Source organism: Strongylocentrotus purpuratus, unplaced genomic scaffold (genome assembly GCF_000002235.5).
Source record: "Strongylocentrotus purpuratus isolate Spur 01 unplaced genomic scaffold, Spur_5.0 spur5_scaffold_6, whole genome shotgun sequence".
Lineage (NCBI taxonomy): Eukaryota > Metazoa > Echinodermata > Echinoidea > Camarodonta > Strongylocentrotidae > Strongylocentrotus > Strongylocentrotus purpuratus.
In genome coordinates, this window is record NW_022145612.1 from 29985102 (window position 1) to 30002168 (window position 17067).

The window sequence follows — 17067 nt, forward strand, 5'->3', positions numbered from 1 at the left end:
ATATAATATGTTTATAAAATGCATTACTAAGTCGAAACAAAGGTGAGATGTTATTCTATACTTCATCAATCGAGAATATAATATCTTCATAACATATGTTTCTATTAACGCATTCCTCAACATATAAGTTTCTATTCGTAACAATGATACACATGTCTCCTTGCATGGTCCTGATTTTAATACATGTAATGATGAATTATCATTTAAAACTGAACCCCTTTCCTTTTCCATGCATCCCAATTAATTTAATTTTCCTTATTTTCATGTTTAATTATTTTGTCAGTAATGATTATTTTAATCTCTCTCCCTGAGCTTCACATAAGTCCAACTTGTGGATGAGCCCTTTTTGGACAGAAGAGTATTGCTATACAGTACCATGCCTCCTCAACAATTATGTTTAGATACTCCATTCTTCATTTTAAGGCAAATATTTGAAACCTTTCAGTACCATAGATGGAAATACTGCCCGAAATTTCAAGCTGTTGGATGGTTAAGACATTTTCATCTTAGTTTAACGGAATCGAATCGAATTGAATTGAATTTTTTAAAGGAGTAATATTAATAGCGAAATTGACTCGTTGGTACCCAGTTGTAAAAATGATTGCCAAAGTATAATTGTTGGCAATCGTTCTTGATTGTTTTTAGACGACGGAACCGCTGGAAGCTTTTGCGCACCATCTCCACCTTCAGCTGGTCAACTTTGGGATCCACACAGGAGAGGCGGCGGAGGCTTTCTTTGCTCTCTATGATGCTAAAGAGGGTACATTCATCACGTAAGTAGTCAGTGGGGTTCGGACGTAAAATAGGAAAACCCTTTAAAGGGATCGGGTAACTTTGCCTCTGATTCTAAACAAATTCATGGATTTAGCTCATGCTGCAATCATAATCATAAACTTTTAGGTCAGTCAGGAACCCCATGACTTTTACGAGCCGATCCCCTGTCTGATTATCAAGATATTTATGATTGGAATTTAAAATTTCAATTTTCGTTTGTAGCACACAATAATGGTTGATATCCTCCAAGCCAACATTTACCCCAAAAGTATGTACATGTACCTAATCAATTTTTTCTCTGTCTTATATCTTTGTATATTTGCTTTTAACATCATTCCTTGTTTTTCCCTTGAACTGGTTGGATTCATCTTTTGTTTTGATACTTACAGAGAGCGGTATCTAGCAAAGTTCAACAAACAGGGTGCACCTCTCAACGTGGAGAAGATTGGTAACCTGGTCACCATTTTCACAGTAAGTCAGCACGATACAATGCAGCCTTTATATGAAAAGCTAGTCCAAGATCAGTTACCTGTCTTCACAGTGAGAGTAAAAAGGCAGAGTGACATAGTACATTCTTAATTGAAAATCCCAGCAAACTCCCAGGTAGCTATCGTCACAGTAGATTCACTGCATGTTTAGTTGAAAATCTAGGCTTTGATTTGGAATGACCAAGGTCCTATGACACTCCTGGATAGCATATCATGATTGGTGGTTGGGTTGAAATTGAATGGCAGCAACATTGTTTCAGTGGGTTTCGTCCCAAGGTATCTCTAGATTAGTCTTTCGACGGGTTAATAACTCGACACAAGAGTTGGAAATCAAATGCCTAAAGAATATTATAGCTAATGTGCATGTACAGGGCAATGCACTTGTTTTCTCACAGAGACCATCATTTTGCTTGTCAGAATATAAATGTAAATGTCATAAAAATGGTATTCAAATATTTTTATCTCACAGTTTGATTTATATATAACTGTGCATGTATTTCACTGTAATAGGCCTACTGTATTCTCTATCAATTGAGCTCAATTGCAAAAGTCCCAGTGAAAGTTTATTCATGCTAACTCTTTTTTGTTGTTGATCTTTCTTACTTTTTTTGTTGCTGCTTTGAAGGACATGAGCAACAAAGATATGGAGAGGGATCTCTATCTTACTTGTCATATCATACGATGTGGCCAGATGAAACCAACCAGACACCAAGACAACAAGAAGGCTACTGGTCCAAACTTCAGAAGACCCTATGGCTATGGAGGTATGTACATGTATAGTCGGCCAAGTTTTATAGAACTTGTCGTCAGTGACAAGATACGATAATTGTCATATTAGCTAATGAAATAATAATAATAATAATAATTACAGTGCTTATATAGCGCCTAACACTTACTTTGTCAGAAGTCTCTTAGCGCTCTACAATAATGCAGCATAATTACCCTGGCTTTAGCAGTGCAGCTGTTACGCGCGCTGCGTTTCAAGGAATAAATTCCTACCAGGTACCCATTTACTTCACCTGGGTGGAGTATGGCAAATGTAGATTAATGTCTTGCCAAAGGACATTAGTGCAGCGGCGGGACTCGAACCGCGGACCTTGTGATCGACAGTCCGGCGACGTATCCACTCGACCACAACACCTCTACTAAATCCTTACATTTGATTGGCTGAGAGCAACATTGTTATAGAAATATGACGCTTGTTTAATATTGATAACAAGTTTTATGAAAGGGGGCCCTGGTCGTATTTGGGGTTTAATTTACCTAACAATATAAAGTTCTATGATTGCATTCATCTTGTATAATTTGAAGTTTGTTCAATTGACTTATGCTTTATGTATATATCGTGTAACCATGTGAAAAAAAAAGAATTTCCATTTATGTGGACAATAAAACAAATCAAATCAAATCTTAAATAGCTTGGATGTCGTTGTTTGTTATTTTCTCAACATTCATCACTCACTTCATTTCTATTTTCTAATCAGTGTTGAAGGTCACTCACATTCTGAAGATGCCAGAGGATGATGGCAGAGAAGGAAAGGAAGAAGTCATGAAAATATAGTAAGTAGAAGTACATCATACCTAGGATATCATACCTTGGAAGTAGGCATAAAGTTGTACAAAACTTATTTGCCCCTCGGTGACTGCTAGTGGGTTACTCTTGAATTTGGTGCTGTGCAGTTACGGATGAACATGGACAGTTGAATAATTCATCAGGATTAAACTTGTCCTTCTTCAGTGACCAGTACTTGTCAACATTTGATTTGAAAGAATTGAGTGATGGAACTTCTGCTACATATGATGGGATACCATTCCATTCGTTTACTACTCTATGTGAAAAAGAGCTCTGCCTCAATTTAGATTTTACATATTTCTTTTGTAGTTTGAACTGATGACCTCTTGTTACTATATTTCTTTTACTTACTTTCTTTCTTTATTTTGGCATACAAATTTTAGTACCGGTACTGTTTGATACTCTGGCATGCTGGTATTGATGCTTGTATTCATGGAATTGTAAATACATTCATATCTTTATCAAACATTTATTAGCTTCTGTGGTGTATCAACCAATCAAAACACATCATTTTCATGACTTTGTGTACTTGTCTTTCATCTCAATATGTGACTTGCAAGTACTGGTAAGTCGTGGCTACAAGCATTAAGTACGAAAGATATTTTGTAGCTGGTGAATTATTTCTGCCATTTTCACAATTTCTTCATACATGTATGCATCTTTCATAACAGATAAATACACACTGTTGGGAAAATACTCTGCTAGGGCAAGATACATGTACATGTATTGTGTGAAATGTGACCATGGGGTGTCTTCATGGGGAAAACTTATGATATGAAGAATACCAAAGTCAAACAAAAATGTAAGACAGAGCAGTACTGCATTTATAGATCTACCTATACGATCAATGTAAATTATTGTTACGTTGGTTATTTTTTTAATGTATTCCAGAGATTTGCACTATTAAAGTATGTGACATTTACTTATTTGCATTATAGTGTAGCCAATCAAGCAGATGAGAAGGACTTTGCTTCACTTCATGATCAAATCATTAGGAATACAAGTAGAAAGGGCACCTCTGCTTCTGGCAATATAGGTAAGTTGTGATTGTACAGATAACTACTGATTTATTCATGCCCCTTGTAAAGTGGACTGGTTGAATTAAGTCCTTTGTTGAATACTTTTAGATGTAAGGTTTAAAGATCTCACATTCTCTGGAAACATAAATCTGGACAAATCAATTCACATACCTAGAATATTACATAAACTTGTAAAGGTTTGAATAATTTAATTGTTAACTGTGTAATATAAGAAACACATAATAATCGTAATCTACACAAAATGCCAATACAAATAAAGAGATAGATAAATCAATGAATAGATAAATTGATTGCAGGTTGAAATCAAGAGGCCCTTTTCAATCACTATACTAAATTGAATTAATAATAACAAATTGAAAAAACACTTATCACCAGGGAGTGTACATGTTCATGTTGTAGGTATCACAGTGAAGCTTCTGATGCTGCATGGTCATCTAGATAGCCTGAAGAAAGAGAAGCATCTTCTATTCAACAGAGGTCACAGTGTTACTCATAAGCTAGGATTCAGTGACATCATCATGCCAGGTAAATATTACATTTACATTGAGCACAGAAACTATCCAACATATATATTCTACGGTGCTACAGAAGTTTGTGAAATCCTTCTAGACGCGATTCTTTCCGCACATGCTCTTGAAATCGTGAAATATAATATGTTTATAAAATGCATTACTAAGTCGAATTGAAGGTGAAATGTTATTCTATACTTCATCAATCGAGAATATATTATCTTCATGACATATGTTTCTATTAAGGCATTCCTCGACATATAAGTTTCGATTCGTAAAAATGATACACATGTCTCCTTGCATGTTCCTGATTTTAATACATGTAATGACGAATAGGTCTTTAAAGTTTCTGATCTATGGTGTCGAATGCACTACTTAGATCTAATAAAAGTAAAAGAGTGACTTTCTGGGAATCCATAGCCATCAATATATCTTACAATGTCACCATATTTTGTCCACCAATTGATTATATTTAGGTTACACATGCTTTGGAAATGAATGGTCTGCAGTCAGTTTCTATTACACTAACCAACTTTCCTAACTTAAGTCCTGGAGCCAGCATTATATCATTAACTTCCTAATTCTATACCTACTGTAAACCCTACCCTGCTGGCTCCACTTGTCAAATCACCAGCAAAGATTTGAAGTAATTGAAAGTGTTGTTAAAAGTCAAAGGAAACGAAAACTGATATGATTTGTTTTCAATGATACACTAGTATGAGGGCTTAACCACATCCTCCTGCTTCTTAAAATTTATTGTGCACTAATAAGCATGTTGGAACAACTGATTTGTATAACAATGAGTGTGGTGGGATATGTTGCAATCAGCCTCCGGCGCAAAAGTGGATAAAATTGGATAGAAAACTAGATGTTTAAGTCTTTGCTGTCCCAGATAATGTATGGGATAAAATCCTTGGCTTGCCCAGTCATTGACTATTGTAGTAGGCTTGCTTTTTAATTAGCAAGTAAACAGTTCCTAATTACTCTCTGTATTCTCATTAAGACCACAAGGACCAAAACTGGATCATAATGGTTATCGAGTCTTGATAAGAACTCCTTGAAACAAACAAGATATGAGGATATGAAAGTGATCGATGGCTGAAAATTGAAACTATGGATGGCAGTAATGACATCTCAAAAGTAATTAACATTTGATTGAAAGCGATATTCCCCGTTTTCACATCCAGGGTATCTCAACATAATCATTGCAGTCTCGAAATCATGCATTATTTTTATGCCTCCGTTACGAAGTAGCCGGAGGCATTATGTTTTCGGGTTGTCCGTCCATACGTCCCCTTCTCGTGATCGCGTTATCTGAAGGACCAATTGATGGATTCCTGTCAAACTTTGGTCATGTATGTATCTTGCAGAGCCAATGAACTGATTAGATTTTGGGGTCACGAGGTCAAAGGTCAAAGGTCACAGGGCTCATTGTGTATGCAAAAATAGCTTGTGATCGCATTATCATTAGAACAGATTGATGGATTCCTGCCAAACTTAGATCATGTATGTATCTTGCAGAGCCAATGAACTGAGTAGATTCTTGGGTCATGAGGTCAAAGGTCATGGGCTCATTATATATGCAAAAATAGCTTGTGAACGCATTCTCATTAGAGCTGACAGATGGACTACTATTTAACTCAGGACATATTGCAGAGCCGATGAACTGAGTAGATTTTAGGGTCATGAGGTCAAAGATCCAAGGGTCATATATGTATATGAGAAATTGCTTGTAATCACGATATTCTGAGAACCTGTTAATGGATTACAATTGAACTTGAATTTGAAAAATTTGTTCTGTTTTGGTTTGTAAAATTGCTCTATGACGGAGGCATCATTTTCGACTGCACGCAGTCGAAGTTCCATCTAGTTTGTTAATATGACAAAATGAGAAGAAGTTAACGGTAAATCTTGTTTATTAAATAGTATACAAATGATGCATGCGCACGAGTTCATTATGAGATCTATTCGCACTCGAGTTGAGGCTGTGTGTATCTATTGCATGAAGCCGATAGATACACACATCCTACATAAATCCTTGTTATTTGATGTAAAAAGATTTCATTCAAGTTTGTTTCGTGACAGTATACAAATAAATCTCAAGTTTAATATGCTTAATTAAGTGCGCACAGACAATGATATAGTAAGCGCACTTAATACCTCTATACCCATTTACGCATAGTGCTGCGCGATTAGAATAGGCCCATGCACACATAGTATAAGCGCTCTAACCTCTACGCTCACTACTGCGCATCATGTACATGCACTAAAAAAAAATGTGTCATAGTACTGGAAACTATTGCACGCTTTTTCATGAAAAACGTGGGATAGTCTCAGCAAATGAATCACAAGTGACCGTGCATGACCAATCATTTGATTAGGATCTGGGAGTGAGGTGTATAAAGAGATATGGTGACAGTTATTTTTTTGGGGGAAAACACTAATGGGGGTATATCCATATACTTATTGCAAAGGTGACCTGCGGAATGACCTCTTCATTGCCTTGGAGAGAGGGGAGTTTTATGATAAGAATGCTGGGCGCAATATCGAGGTGACCATGTGTACGATAGACGAGAAATGGAAGAAGATTGTAAGTCAATTTGATACTACTTGTAATCTTTGTGTGAAGCTCCTGTACTTCCAATATACATTTCCACATGACTTTTTATAGCCCATCAATTGAAGTGTAGATAATTGAATTAAACATCATCATGAACTGAATTTCACATGTACACTAGTACAATTAATATTTTTCTCTTTTTCCTGTCATGAAAAAAGAAGAATTGTTTTGAAAAAGTCACAAAGGAGAGGACCAGTGACCATATAGTCAACTTCTCTTGGCAGCAAGGCAGGGCAAATTGTAGGAAATACATATTTGTAGAATAATAGTGGCTCTGACTATGTCATTCTGTATAATGGATTGAAGATTATTATTATCAAACATTGGGGATATCAATGTGAATGAAATATTCTGTCTTGAAATTCCAGTAATGAATTTTTAAATTGTTTTCCATGGGGAACAATGGTCTCTATAACTAGGCACATTTTTGTTCTTGTTTTTAAAATCCATTACCTCGATTTTTAATACTCGTACTATATTTATCATCATTTTGTATTATGATGATGATAAATTTGAAATACATGTATTTGTTTCATTTTAATTTGTATTATGTATGAGATGTTTTAAACAATTAAACAAAAGAACATTGTGAAAACAGAATCAATCTTTGATTTTGTTACATAGGGATGCATCTGCCTTGTGGACGACGAAGAAGCCGAGATAGAGTATAGATCGGTGGTTTACTTACACTATACGGCCCCGCGCTGGAACGAACTAGTCCGACTCAATGTACCTATGGACAGCTTCAAGAACACGCACATACGCTTTGAGTTCAGACACTGCTCAAAAGATAACAGTAAGTCGGATCTAATGAATATTAATTAAGTCAGAATGAATCAGGAGAGCTTGGGTATTTGTTTCTAGTTCATCGTGACTGTGCCATGGGCCAGTGATGGCCTGGTGGTAGAGTCGCTGCCTGGCAAGCAGTAGATGGCAGGTTCAAGTCCCGCTGGTTCCGACTTGTTCTTCACTTACAGATCGATCAATCGATCTTATTTACCGGGTGTAAGCCACAAGTATGTTTAGATAAGTCTGATCTAGTGATGATTTCATGTTTCATTTCATGTTTTTTTCTTTTCTTTGTACAATTTATTGGCCTGTTTGATTTCATTACGGGCCTCTTTTAATGTTTATTTTTGCAAATACCGACAATGACTGATCATAAAAGCGAAAAAGAAATTACTATGCATATTAAGCAGGTGTTCGATATATATATATATATATACTAATACATGATTATACATAGAGCAATTTTTATGTGATACATTGAAACATGGTATATTTATTATACTGAAAGTAAGAATACTGTATCCCAGCTAAGTTTTATGTGACAGGAGTAGGTGTTAGTTGTTAGCGGTGCACCATTTGCGGTTAACATTTCCTGATAAGCTTCAGAAATATGAGCTTGCTAAAGATTACATTTTATGAAGGGACAAAACAACAAGCATGATGAGTGGGTTATTGAATTTTATAGTACATGAGGGATGTAAAGCAGACTGTTCACAAGTATACAATGTAGTTTCAGTTTCAACCAAGATGCGAATGCAGCAGTTTATAAGAACCTTTTTATATATTAGTCGTTATTTTTATGTTCTCCTCCTTTCAGATTTTGATACAGGGACTGTGCATAAAAGAATATTGAACAAAAAATGCTATATCATAGATATTTTGCATAAAGTATGATATATTTCCAATATTGCTTTTTTGTTTGATCAGCATTAATTTTCCTTGTAAAAAATCATGGCTACCTTGGCTATATGTATCTCATTTACCACAGTAATTCAAGGTACAGTCAAACCTGCTTCAGTAACTACCTGTCTACAAAGACCACATTTTTTGTTTCCCTTGAAAATGGTTTCTCATTGAATCATGTAATATAGGAACCTGTCTACAAAGACCACTTTTTGTGTTTCCCTTGGGCGGTCGCTATAGACAGGTTTGACTATATTTAGGTTGGTTGCATTGACATTTCTTCCACTTAATCTTAGAGGAAAATGGTTAGATTGGAGAGAGAGAGAGAGTTGAACATCTTCAAATGTTCATTTGAATGATATATGTGACCCTTGGTACAAGGTTGATTAGCAATAATCCACGTTTTTACTTTTGATTGAACAGAGAGAAGGGAGAAACGTCTGTTTGCAATGGCATTTATGCCACTCATGAAGAAGGATGGTACAGCGGTAGAAGACAGCACACACAGTCTCTTTGTCTTTAAGGTAAGCTGCATTCAATCACCTATTAACCATTGTTAAAATGCAGACTTAGCTTGAAAGATAATTCATGTATCAACATGTTATTTCCTAATTTGATGATTATTATTATTATTATTTATGATTAAATGATTCTTAGACCATATGGATAGTCTACAAAATGGGCTTCAGACAAACTGGGAATTAGACTAACTCGAAATTAGATTAAAAGAGCAATATATCCCAATTGTCACCAGACTAAATTTTTAGGGGGGCATTCCCAAAGTAAATTTTCAGGTCCTCTTATCATTTTTGTGGAAAACGATTGTCATATATTCGAAATCGTCATGAAAATGTCTTTCCCTTTGTCTAAAATGCCATTTTCAGCTGATTTTCTTGTCGCCCGACCTTTATGCTTTGGAAATTATAACTCCAACTTGATAAATCGGACTCCTGCAGCTGTAATAGCCATATATTAAATCTCAAGGAATGAATCCTAGCAGGTTTCCTAGGTTGAAAGAGAGATATGATTGTAGCATGAACTAATTCCAGGATTTGTTTCAGAGTCACTTTAAGATTAAACTAGCAAGATTGCAAATTCACATATGTAGATGCATCATTAGCTGTAACAACGCTGTACAATTATGCTTGATTGTAATTGTGATTTAAACATTTTTTTGTTGTTGTGACAGTGTTCAGAACACCATGATTTCAGTGATCCTACCCAATACCTGAGTCTGCCATATTGTTCAGCTGATATGGTTGCTAAGGGCAACGCAACAAGCAACAACAATTATGAGTTGAACTGCAAGGATACTTTCACTGTCAAAACGGTCATCTGCTCAACAAAACTTGTCCAAAACAGTAAGTATTAGGCCAAACACTTCACATTAAACTTGAAGATACAAGAGAAGGAAAGTAATGTTTTCTTGTAAGCAAAGTATTTTTTTTTTGCTGGTAAAAATATTTGTATATAACTAGTACTTGTAATTATTATCCTAAATATATTCAAAGCTTTCAATATTATTTAATTGTACTATTATATTCTAAGAATGGATGCTTAAAATCAGTCCAAAGTGTATGGAGATTAATGTCGAATGGATACAAAAATAATGAACCAAAACATATACATCCACCATATTTTAATTTACATACAGGCAAGTTAGATTTGTAAAGGTTTTCTGTGTGAACAGAATTTATAATGGTTTAACAACATAATAACTGTTCTCCTAATAATTGATTAACAAGTCTTTTGTGAAGAACTATGCATCATATGTGATGACGTGAACTTCAACATTTGTGTTTTCGTAGCTTCCCAATGATCATGGTTATTTACTTTCCTGTGATTTTTTTCTCCATTTTTTCGTCCACTAGTCAACCTGCTAGGTTTGTTGAAGTGGAGGCAGCATCCCGATAGACTACATGCCATCCTAGAGAAACTGAGCAGTGTCAGCGGTCAGGACATTGTCAGGGTCAGTCCTACATTCAACCGTCTTTCTCACATTCCATTATGGTTACAACCATGGGTCAATGATCAGGGAATTAAAACCATGTACTATTCATGCTGGATAACGTGAAGGATCAAATATTTTAGTGAGGTCCCTTGAATATATGGAATATCTTGTCAGCAGAAGCTCTTTACTCTTGGCCGGGACTTGTCTGATGTATTCTTTTTCAACAATACATTGCTGTCGTAAAGATTGCTTCCATGTTAAAATGTTTTAAAGCCCAGTATCTCTGTTATATCTAAAGCATACTTTCCACTTTGGTGTGGCTTTCAAATGGTCTTGGAATAATGTTGATTTTCTTTCTGTTGTTCATTGTTGCTATACAATACATGTTAATATCTTTGATGAGGACTGTATTATTGATTCTCACCTTCTGGCTTTTCCTAGCCCACCTTTAACCTTTAACCCTATTTATGTCTCTGTCTTTGGCTACATCTTGTAGGTACTTCAAGACATCCTGGATGCCCTCTTCTCCATCTTAGATGAGAGGAGTGACGAATATGGACGTCAGATATTTGAATGTCTGGTGAGAAAATAATTATTCAGATCTATGCATGACTTTAACCCTTTAGCAACTAAACCGCCCGAAACCGCCCGTCCGTTTCCGTCCCTTTTCAACGCCCTATAGTATCTGTTCTAGGGTCTACCGTGAACATGTTATACGTTCGTAATCCTTACAATGTCTACAGTAGGATTCTGCATAGAAAAATAGCATTTCATATTGTAAAGAAAAATGTCAAAAATGAGAGCAACATTGCAACATCTTCCAGTGAGTTATAGGCCATTTTGACAAAATATCTTGTTGCTAATGGGTTAATGAGGAATAAGTTAAGTTTCCATAATAATCACTCACATTCCTATTAAATAGATTTTTTTTAGAGCTATCAAATCAGTTGTAGCATTTATTATAATGATTGTCAACAGAGTGTTATACTCTTTAACATGCATATACATGTACATGTATTGACTTTATGATGTTCGTTAAATCCTAAAATACATGTAGTAATTACCGTTGCCATATCATTTTTTTTATAAGCCTCTCATGGAAAATTATGCGAGCCTTCAGACTGTAAACATGATTAAAGTTGATGGTGATCATCATCATCATCAAATATTCATTCCAGCATACCACATGGATTAGTTTTCTTTAAGAATATTGATCTTTTTGTATGTTTTAGGTTCATATCATCAGTGTACTCGGTGAACAACGTTTCAAGTCTTTCACCACGGTCCTGGATACCTACATTGATAATCACTTTGTCAGCACATTAGCACATCAGTAAGTATCCTTCTAGTACCAACTTCTGTATGGCTATCTTCCATTTTGGGGGTCTTCTATTGTAGAGCTTTTTATAATACGTATGTCTTACCTCTTACAACATAATTGTTAAGTGCATTTGAATATGTATATGAACAATGCGCTTTAAACATACATTAATATTATTATTATTATTTTTACTGTTTAAAAAAAAAAAAAATATTTCTTTGATTATTATTATTGTTATTATTGTTGTTTTTGTTATTTATATTATTATTAAAACATTATTATTAATATTATTATTGTTATTATTGTTGTTGTTTTTGTTGTTATTGATATTATTATTACAAAATATTTTGCTTGTAGGTTCTTGGTCTACTACCTGATGATGTACATTGACAAGGCATTGCAACAGAAGCAGGATCACATCACAAACATGCTGGAAGGACTTCAGTACCTCTTCAAGTTCATCTTCAGGTCGCACATCCTCTACAAAATGTAAGTTAAAAGGTCGCACATCGTCTTCAAAATGTAAGTTGAAAGGTCGCACATTGTCTTCAAAATGTCAGTTGAAAGGTCGCACATCCTCTATGATTGGATTTAAGGTTAGGCCAGGTTTAGAAGGATTAGTGTTAGGGCTAGGTATACTGTTTTGGCCAGGGTTGAAGTAACATGTTCCATGGTGTTACAATTTGTCCTGTAGCATGTCGCTGCAGTGCGTCATACACATTATAAAAAAAAAAATAATGACCCGGTAGGACGCGAAAGTTAATGAGGTTAGATGAGCAAGTGTGCGTTTGTAAAAAAAAAAATGATGCCTGGCTGGAATGCTCCCCAGGGAGTGGAGAGTGTGCATACATGTTGTGGGTGAGCCTGAATCCGATGACCGGGGTAATAATATATCTGTTAAGCGCTTTGAGAGGGCCTGCGGTCCTGCAATGTGCTATCAAGGGAACAAACTATTATTATTATTATTATTATCCATACCAAATACAATTTAAACAGGCACTGTCACTGTGGTGATAAGCGAAGAAGTGGTACTTGGTATATGTGGTAATAGTATGAGTGACTTTGATAGTACCAGGTGAGAATACAGAATGTTCCAATAATATTTAATTATTTTTCATTGTAGGGCTACTGGTGATGTCCATGATGGTGATATGCAGGACTCAATCAGGAATCTCTTCAATTCCATCAATAATCTCATGCAGAAAGATGATGAAAAACTGGAGAAACATCAGGTTCGTTGCTGTTCATTTAACATTCATGCAATGATGCTAGTCCGATAGAGCTTCTTACAAGCACACTTAATACCATTATGGAGTCACTAAATCACTATCACTAGTGATTCAGATTTGTGGAAAGAGTCCTAAACAGTATATTTGGATTAAAGAGAACATGGAAATGATTGAAAGTGAAGATTCAGAATGTTTCTCTCATAAGGCCATATTTCTTGAACTATGGTCCAGGTTATACAGTCGAACCTGTCTATGGCGACCACCCAAGGGAAACACAATAAGTGGTCTTTGTAGACAGGTGGTCTTTGTAGACAGGTTCCTTAAGTAAATGTTTCAATGAGAAACCATTTTAAAGGGAAACAAAAAATGTGGTCTTTGTAGACAGGCGGTCACTAAAGCAGGTTTGACTGTACTGAATTCATAAACTATGAGTTACAGATCATAGGTTTCAAGATAACAAAACTGTAAGTCTTTGGCTTTAAACTGTCTTACAAAGTAAATTTTTGTAAAGATTACAATTCCTGAGTAAACTAAATTGTACCTGGCTTTATCCAGCTTGACTAGTAGATGCTATAAACTTTGAAAATGAGTCCTAACCTATGTTTGATCCAGCTGGTTGTGCTACGGAAGTTCAGCACCATCTGCAACGAGCTGATGGCCATGGCCATGTACACAGCGCCCGAGGTGAGCCAGTTCACAGCCGACTTATTGCTGTGTATACCACACACGCTGAGGAGAACCAAGGTTCTACAGAGCAAGCTGGAATGCATTCGAGAAGCCATCAACAGCACACTCTTCAAGTCACCCAGTAAGTTACCTTAATCTGCATAGAGATAAGCATCATCATGATATTTTTGGGGTAAAATTCAATTTTTTCAGTAAAATACAACTTTTAGGATTAAAGAATACAGTTTTTAGGATTACAGAATACAGTTTTTGAATTCCAGAGGTTGGCAGGTCTGAATCTGGAAATTATTTAGTGTAAATGCCATACAAACTTATGCTGTGAAGATGTCTTTATTGTTCTCAAATATCAATTTTGTAAATATGCTATGTTTTGTTAATGTATTGTATTTTTTCATGTGAAATAAAAGAAACTAAACTGAAAAAAAGAGAGAAAGAAAAACATAAAAGAAAATGGTAGAGGGTTTGAGTAAAATAGATAGAGAATAGAAGAAAAAGATTACATTTGCACTAAAAAAATAACTTTGTTCTATGTCCATTTGAATTAATGTTAATGTAATTATGTGTGTGAGTAGGTTTCTGGACATCTGTAGGTAAGTTTTAATGTAATGTTATACCATAATAATCAAGACAGAAGTTAGATGCTTACTGAAGTATATAAAATAATACAAAGCAAAAATGTGGATGGACATTTTTTTATAATGTGGTTATTTCAGTGGCAAGAAGAGTACTTCTTCAGCCGTGCCTCGCCCAGCTCCAGCACCACATTCAGGCTGAGCATCTACCTGATGTCTGTATCGCTATTGTGGAAGACATCCTGACTGCCTTACATACACTCTCACAGGTAACCAGCACTATCTAAAACTCCAATTGCACCGTGAAGACTCGCACCAGACTGACTATAGAACAATAATGCTGTAACTCTGAGTAGCCCTGATATGATAATAATGATAATCAAGATTTATATAGCGCTGAAGACGGCACACCGTCTCTAAGAGCTGTATATAAATTTTTACCCCTGTCATCGGATTCATTCACGCACAATGTGCACCCTCTCCACTCCCTGGGGAGTATTCCTACTATATGGTCCCAGTGAGGGTATAGGCAATTACTAACACAAATGCTTTCGTCATCCTACCGGGTTCCTATTTCTCTCTTGGGTATTGAGTGGCAAATGTAGATTGATGCCTTGCCAAAGGTCATTAGTGCCGTGTCGGGGGATTGAACCCACGACCTTTGAATTTCAAGTCAAGTGCTTAAACAACTCTACTATGTCGCTTATTGGGCAGTTTTGTTACATTTTGCAATATGACATTCATTAAGGATATCTAGAATTTCCAGTCTGTAGGTAAATGTTAATTTTAATCTTCCCCCTTGCTTTATTATTCAATTTGAAATGTAATTTTGGAATAAAGATGTATCTCACAGCTTTTATCTTTTTATATGACCTTTGACCTGTACAGACAGAGCAAGTAGAAGAGGAGATTAGTCTCTTGATCCGTCATCTCTTCAGGGAGATTCTTGGCATGGTGCCAACATCAGAGAACATGACAGATTTACATGTGAGTAGTTTCTTTCCTCTACCTTCTGTTATGAGTGTGTGGCAGCTGTACAGAAGGAAACTCTTTTTTGATGTCTTTTACCATCTGGTACTAACGATAAGTAGCGATGAAATTATCATTGCTTGATGCAGTATTAGATATATGAATACTCTTTATTCAGAAGGAAAAAAAACATTATTTGGGCAATTTTTGTGTCTGAAATCATTTCGTGACTGGACTGTATAATTTTTTTTTCTTCATTATTTTCTCTTTTTGTTTATTTGTTTTGTGACTAAAGCTGTTCCGAAGAAAAGTGAGTATCTAGGAAGTATTGGACTAAATGTCTTGTGTTTATCATAGCTTTCCAGCGAATTGATTGAAATCTTTGTGGATTATGCAAGCATTTTCTTCCTAAAAAATTGCTTGGCAGCTGAAGTATTTCTGATAAATCTATGCTGATTTTGATACTTCTTTTCTTAGCCGAAAACTCTTCATTTCTGATTATCTACCTCAAAAAAATTTGTCTGATGAATTTTTTTTTGCTGATTTTGATACTTCTTTTCATCAGCTAAAAACTCTTCATATCTAGTTATCATCCTCAAAACAATAAGTGATTTTAAGATGGGTGTTAGTATCAGTGTTTAGAGCAGTCAAGAGCTCTTAAATCGAGGTAAAAAAATTGCTGATGATATTAAGAGCCTGATGTCGAAATCAATATTGATAGCACTATTAAGCACAGAACTGGAAATCAACATTTGCTTAATCCCTAGGGGCTAGTGTTAGTGAATAGGACATTTGTATGTAAAATATTAGCACCAGCCACAAAGGACGGTTCAGCAGACGACAATTTTGGAAAATCAATAACACTAGCTACCGGAAGTTGATGATATTCAGAGGTCAAAGCCTTAACACCAGCTGATTTCCGTTTTGGTGTTTAGGGTTGGTGTAAGTGTAAGTGTTTATTAAACACTAACTCCAGCCCTAAACACCCAACTTGTAATCACTCAATGAGTGATTTCAAGTTTGATGTTAGTGTTAGTGTTAGTGTTTAGAGTAGTCAGGAGCTCTTAAATCGAGCGGAGAATTTGTTGATGAAATTAAGAGCCTGATACCGATATAAAAAATCGATAGCTTAACACCAGCCGTGACGTCACCACATACTTGATTTTACGACGATGATTTAAAAATAGTTCATCAAAACTAAAGATATCATGAAAAGTACAGAATAAATTTACACCTATTTCTCTGGTCTTAGAAAATAACAAATTTTACACGAAAGAATAATATATGAATTACCTGTTTCACATATTTTGATTTGATCGTCAGACAATAAATTGGCGTCGTTCGTGCGTTGACTGTGTGCGGGTACAACACTAACACCGAACTGGAAATTAACATTTGCTTAATCCCTAGGGGCTAGTGTTAGGGAATAGGACATTTGTACGTAAAAATATTAACACCAGCCACAAAGGTCGGTTCAGCAGACGACGATTTTGCAAAATCGATAACACTAGCTACCGGAAGTTGACGATATTCAGAGGTCAAAGCCTTAACACCAGCTGATTTCCATTTCGGTATTTAGGCTGGTGTTTATTAAACACTAACTCCAGCCCTAAACACCCAACTTGTAATCACTCAATGTGTT

The 17067-nt window shown here is 35.6% G+C and overlaps 1 protein-coding gene across 13 annotated transcripts in view; it reads left to right on the top strand.

The window, feature by feature from the left end:
• Positions 1-17067, top strand: part of LOC591109 (dedicator of cytokinesis protein 3) — a 90176-nt gene that overhangs the window by 27724 nt on the left and 45385 nt on the right. For all 13 annotated transcript variants that reach the window (XM_011680777.2, XM_011680765.2, XM_011680770.2 and 10 more), the window contains 18 exons: positions 646-773; positions 1164-1245; positions 1888-2026; positions 2747-2822; positions 3774-3871; positions 4275-4400; positions 6859-6974; positions 7629-7800; positions 9120-9220; positions 9886-10057; positions 10568-10665; positions 11144-11227; positions 11880-11980; positions 12326-12457; positions 13092-13200; positions 13810-14005; positions 14598-14725; positions 15345-15443. In XM_011680777.2, the coding sequence (XP_011679079.1) occupies positions 646-773; positions 1164-1245; positions 1888-2026; positions 2747-2822; positions 3774-3871; positions 4275-4400; positions 6859-6974; positions 7629-7800; positions 9120-9220; positions 9886-10057; positions 10568-10665; positions 11144-11227; positions 11880-11980; positions 12326-12457; positions 13092-13200; positions 13810-14005; positions 14598-14725; positions 15345-15443 (2157 nt within the window). The remainder of the gene's footprint in view (positions 1-645; positions 774-1163; positions 1246-1887; positions 2027-2746; positions 2823-3773; positions 3872-4274; positions 4401-6858; positions 6975-7628; positions 7801-9119; positions 9221-9885; positions 10058-10567; positions 10666-11143; positions 11228-11879; positions 11981-12325; positions 12458-13091; positions 13201-13809; positions 14006-14597; positions 14726-15344; positions 15444-17067) is intronic.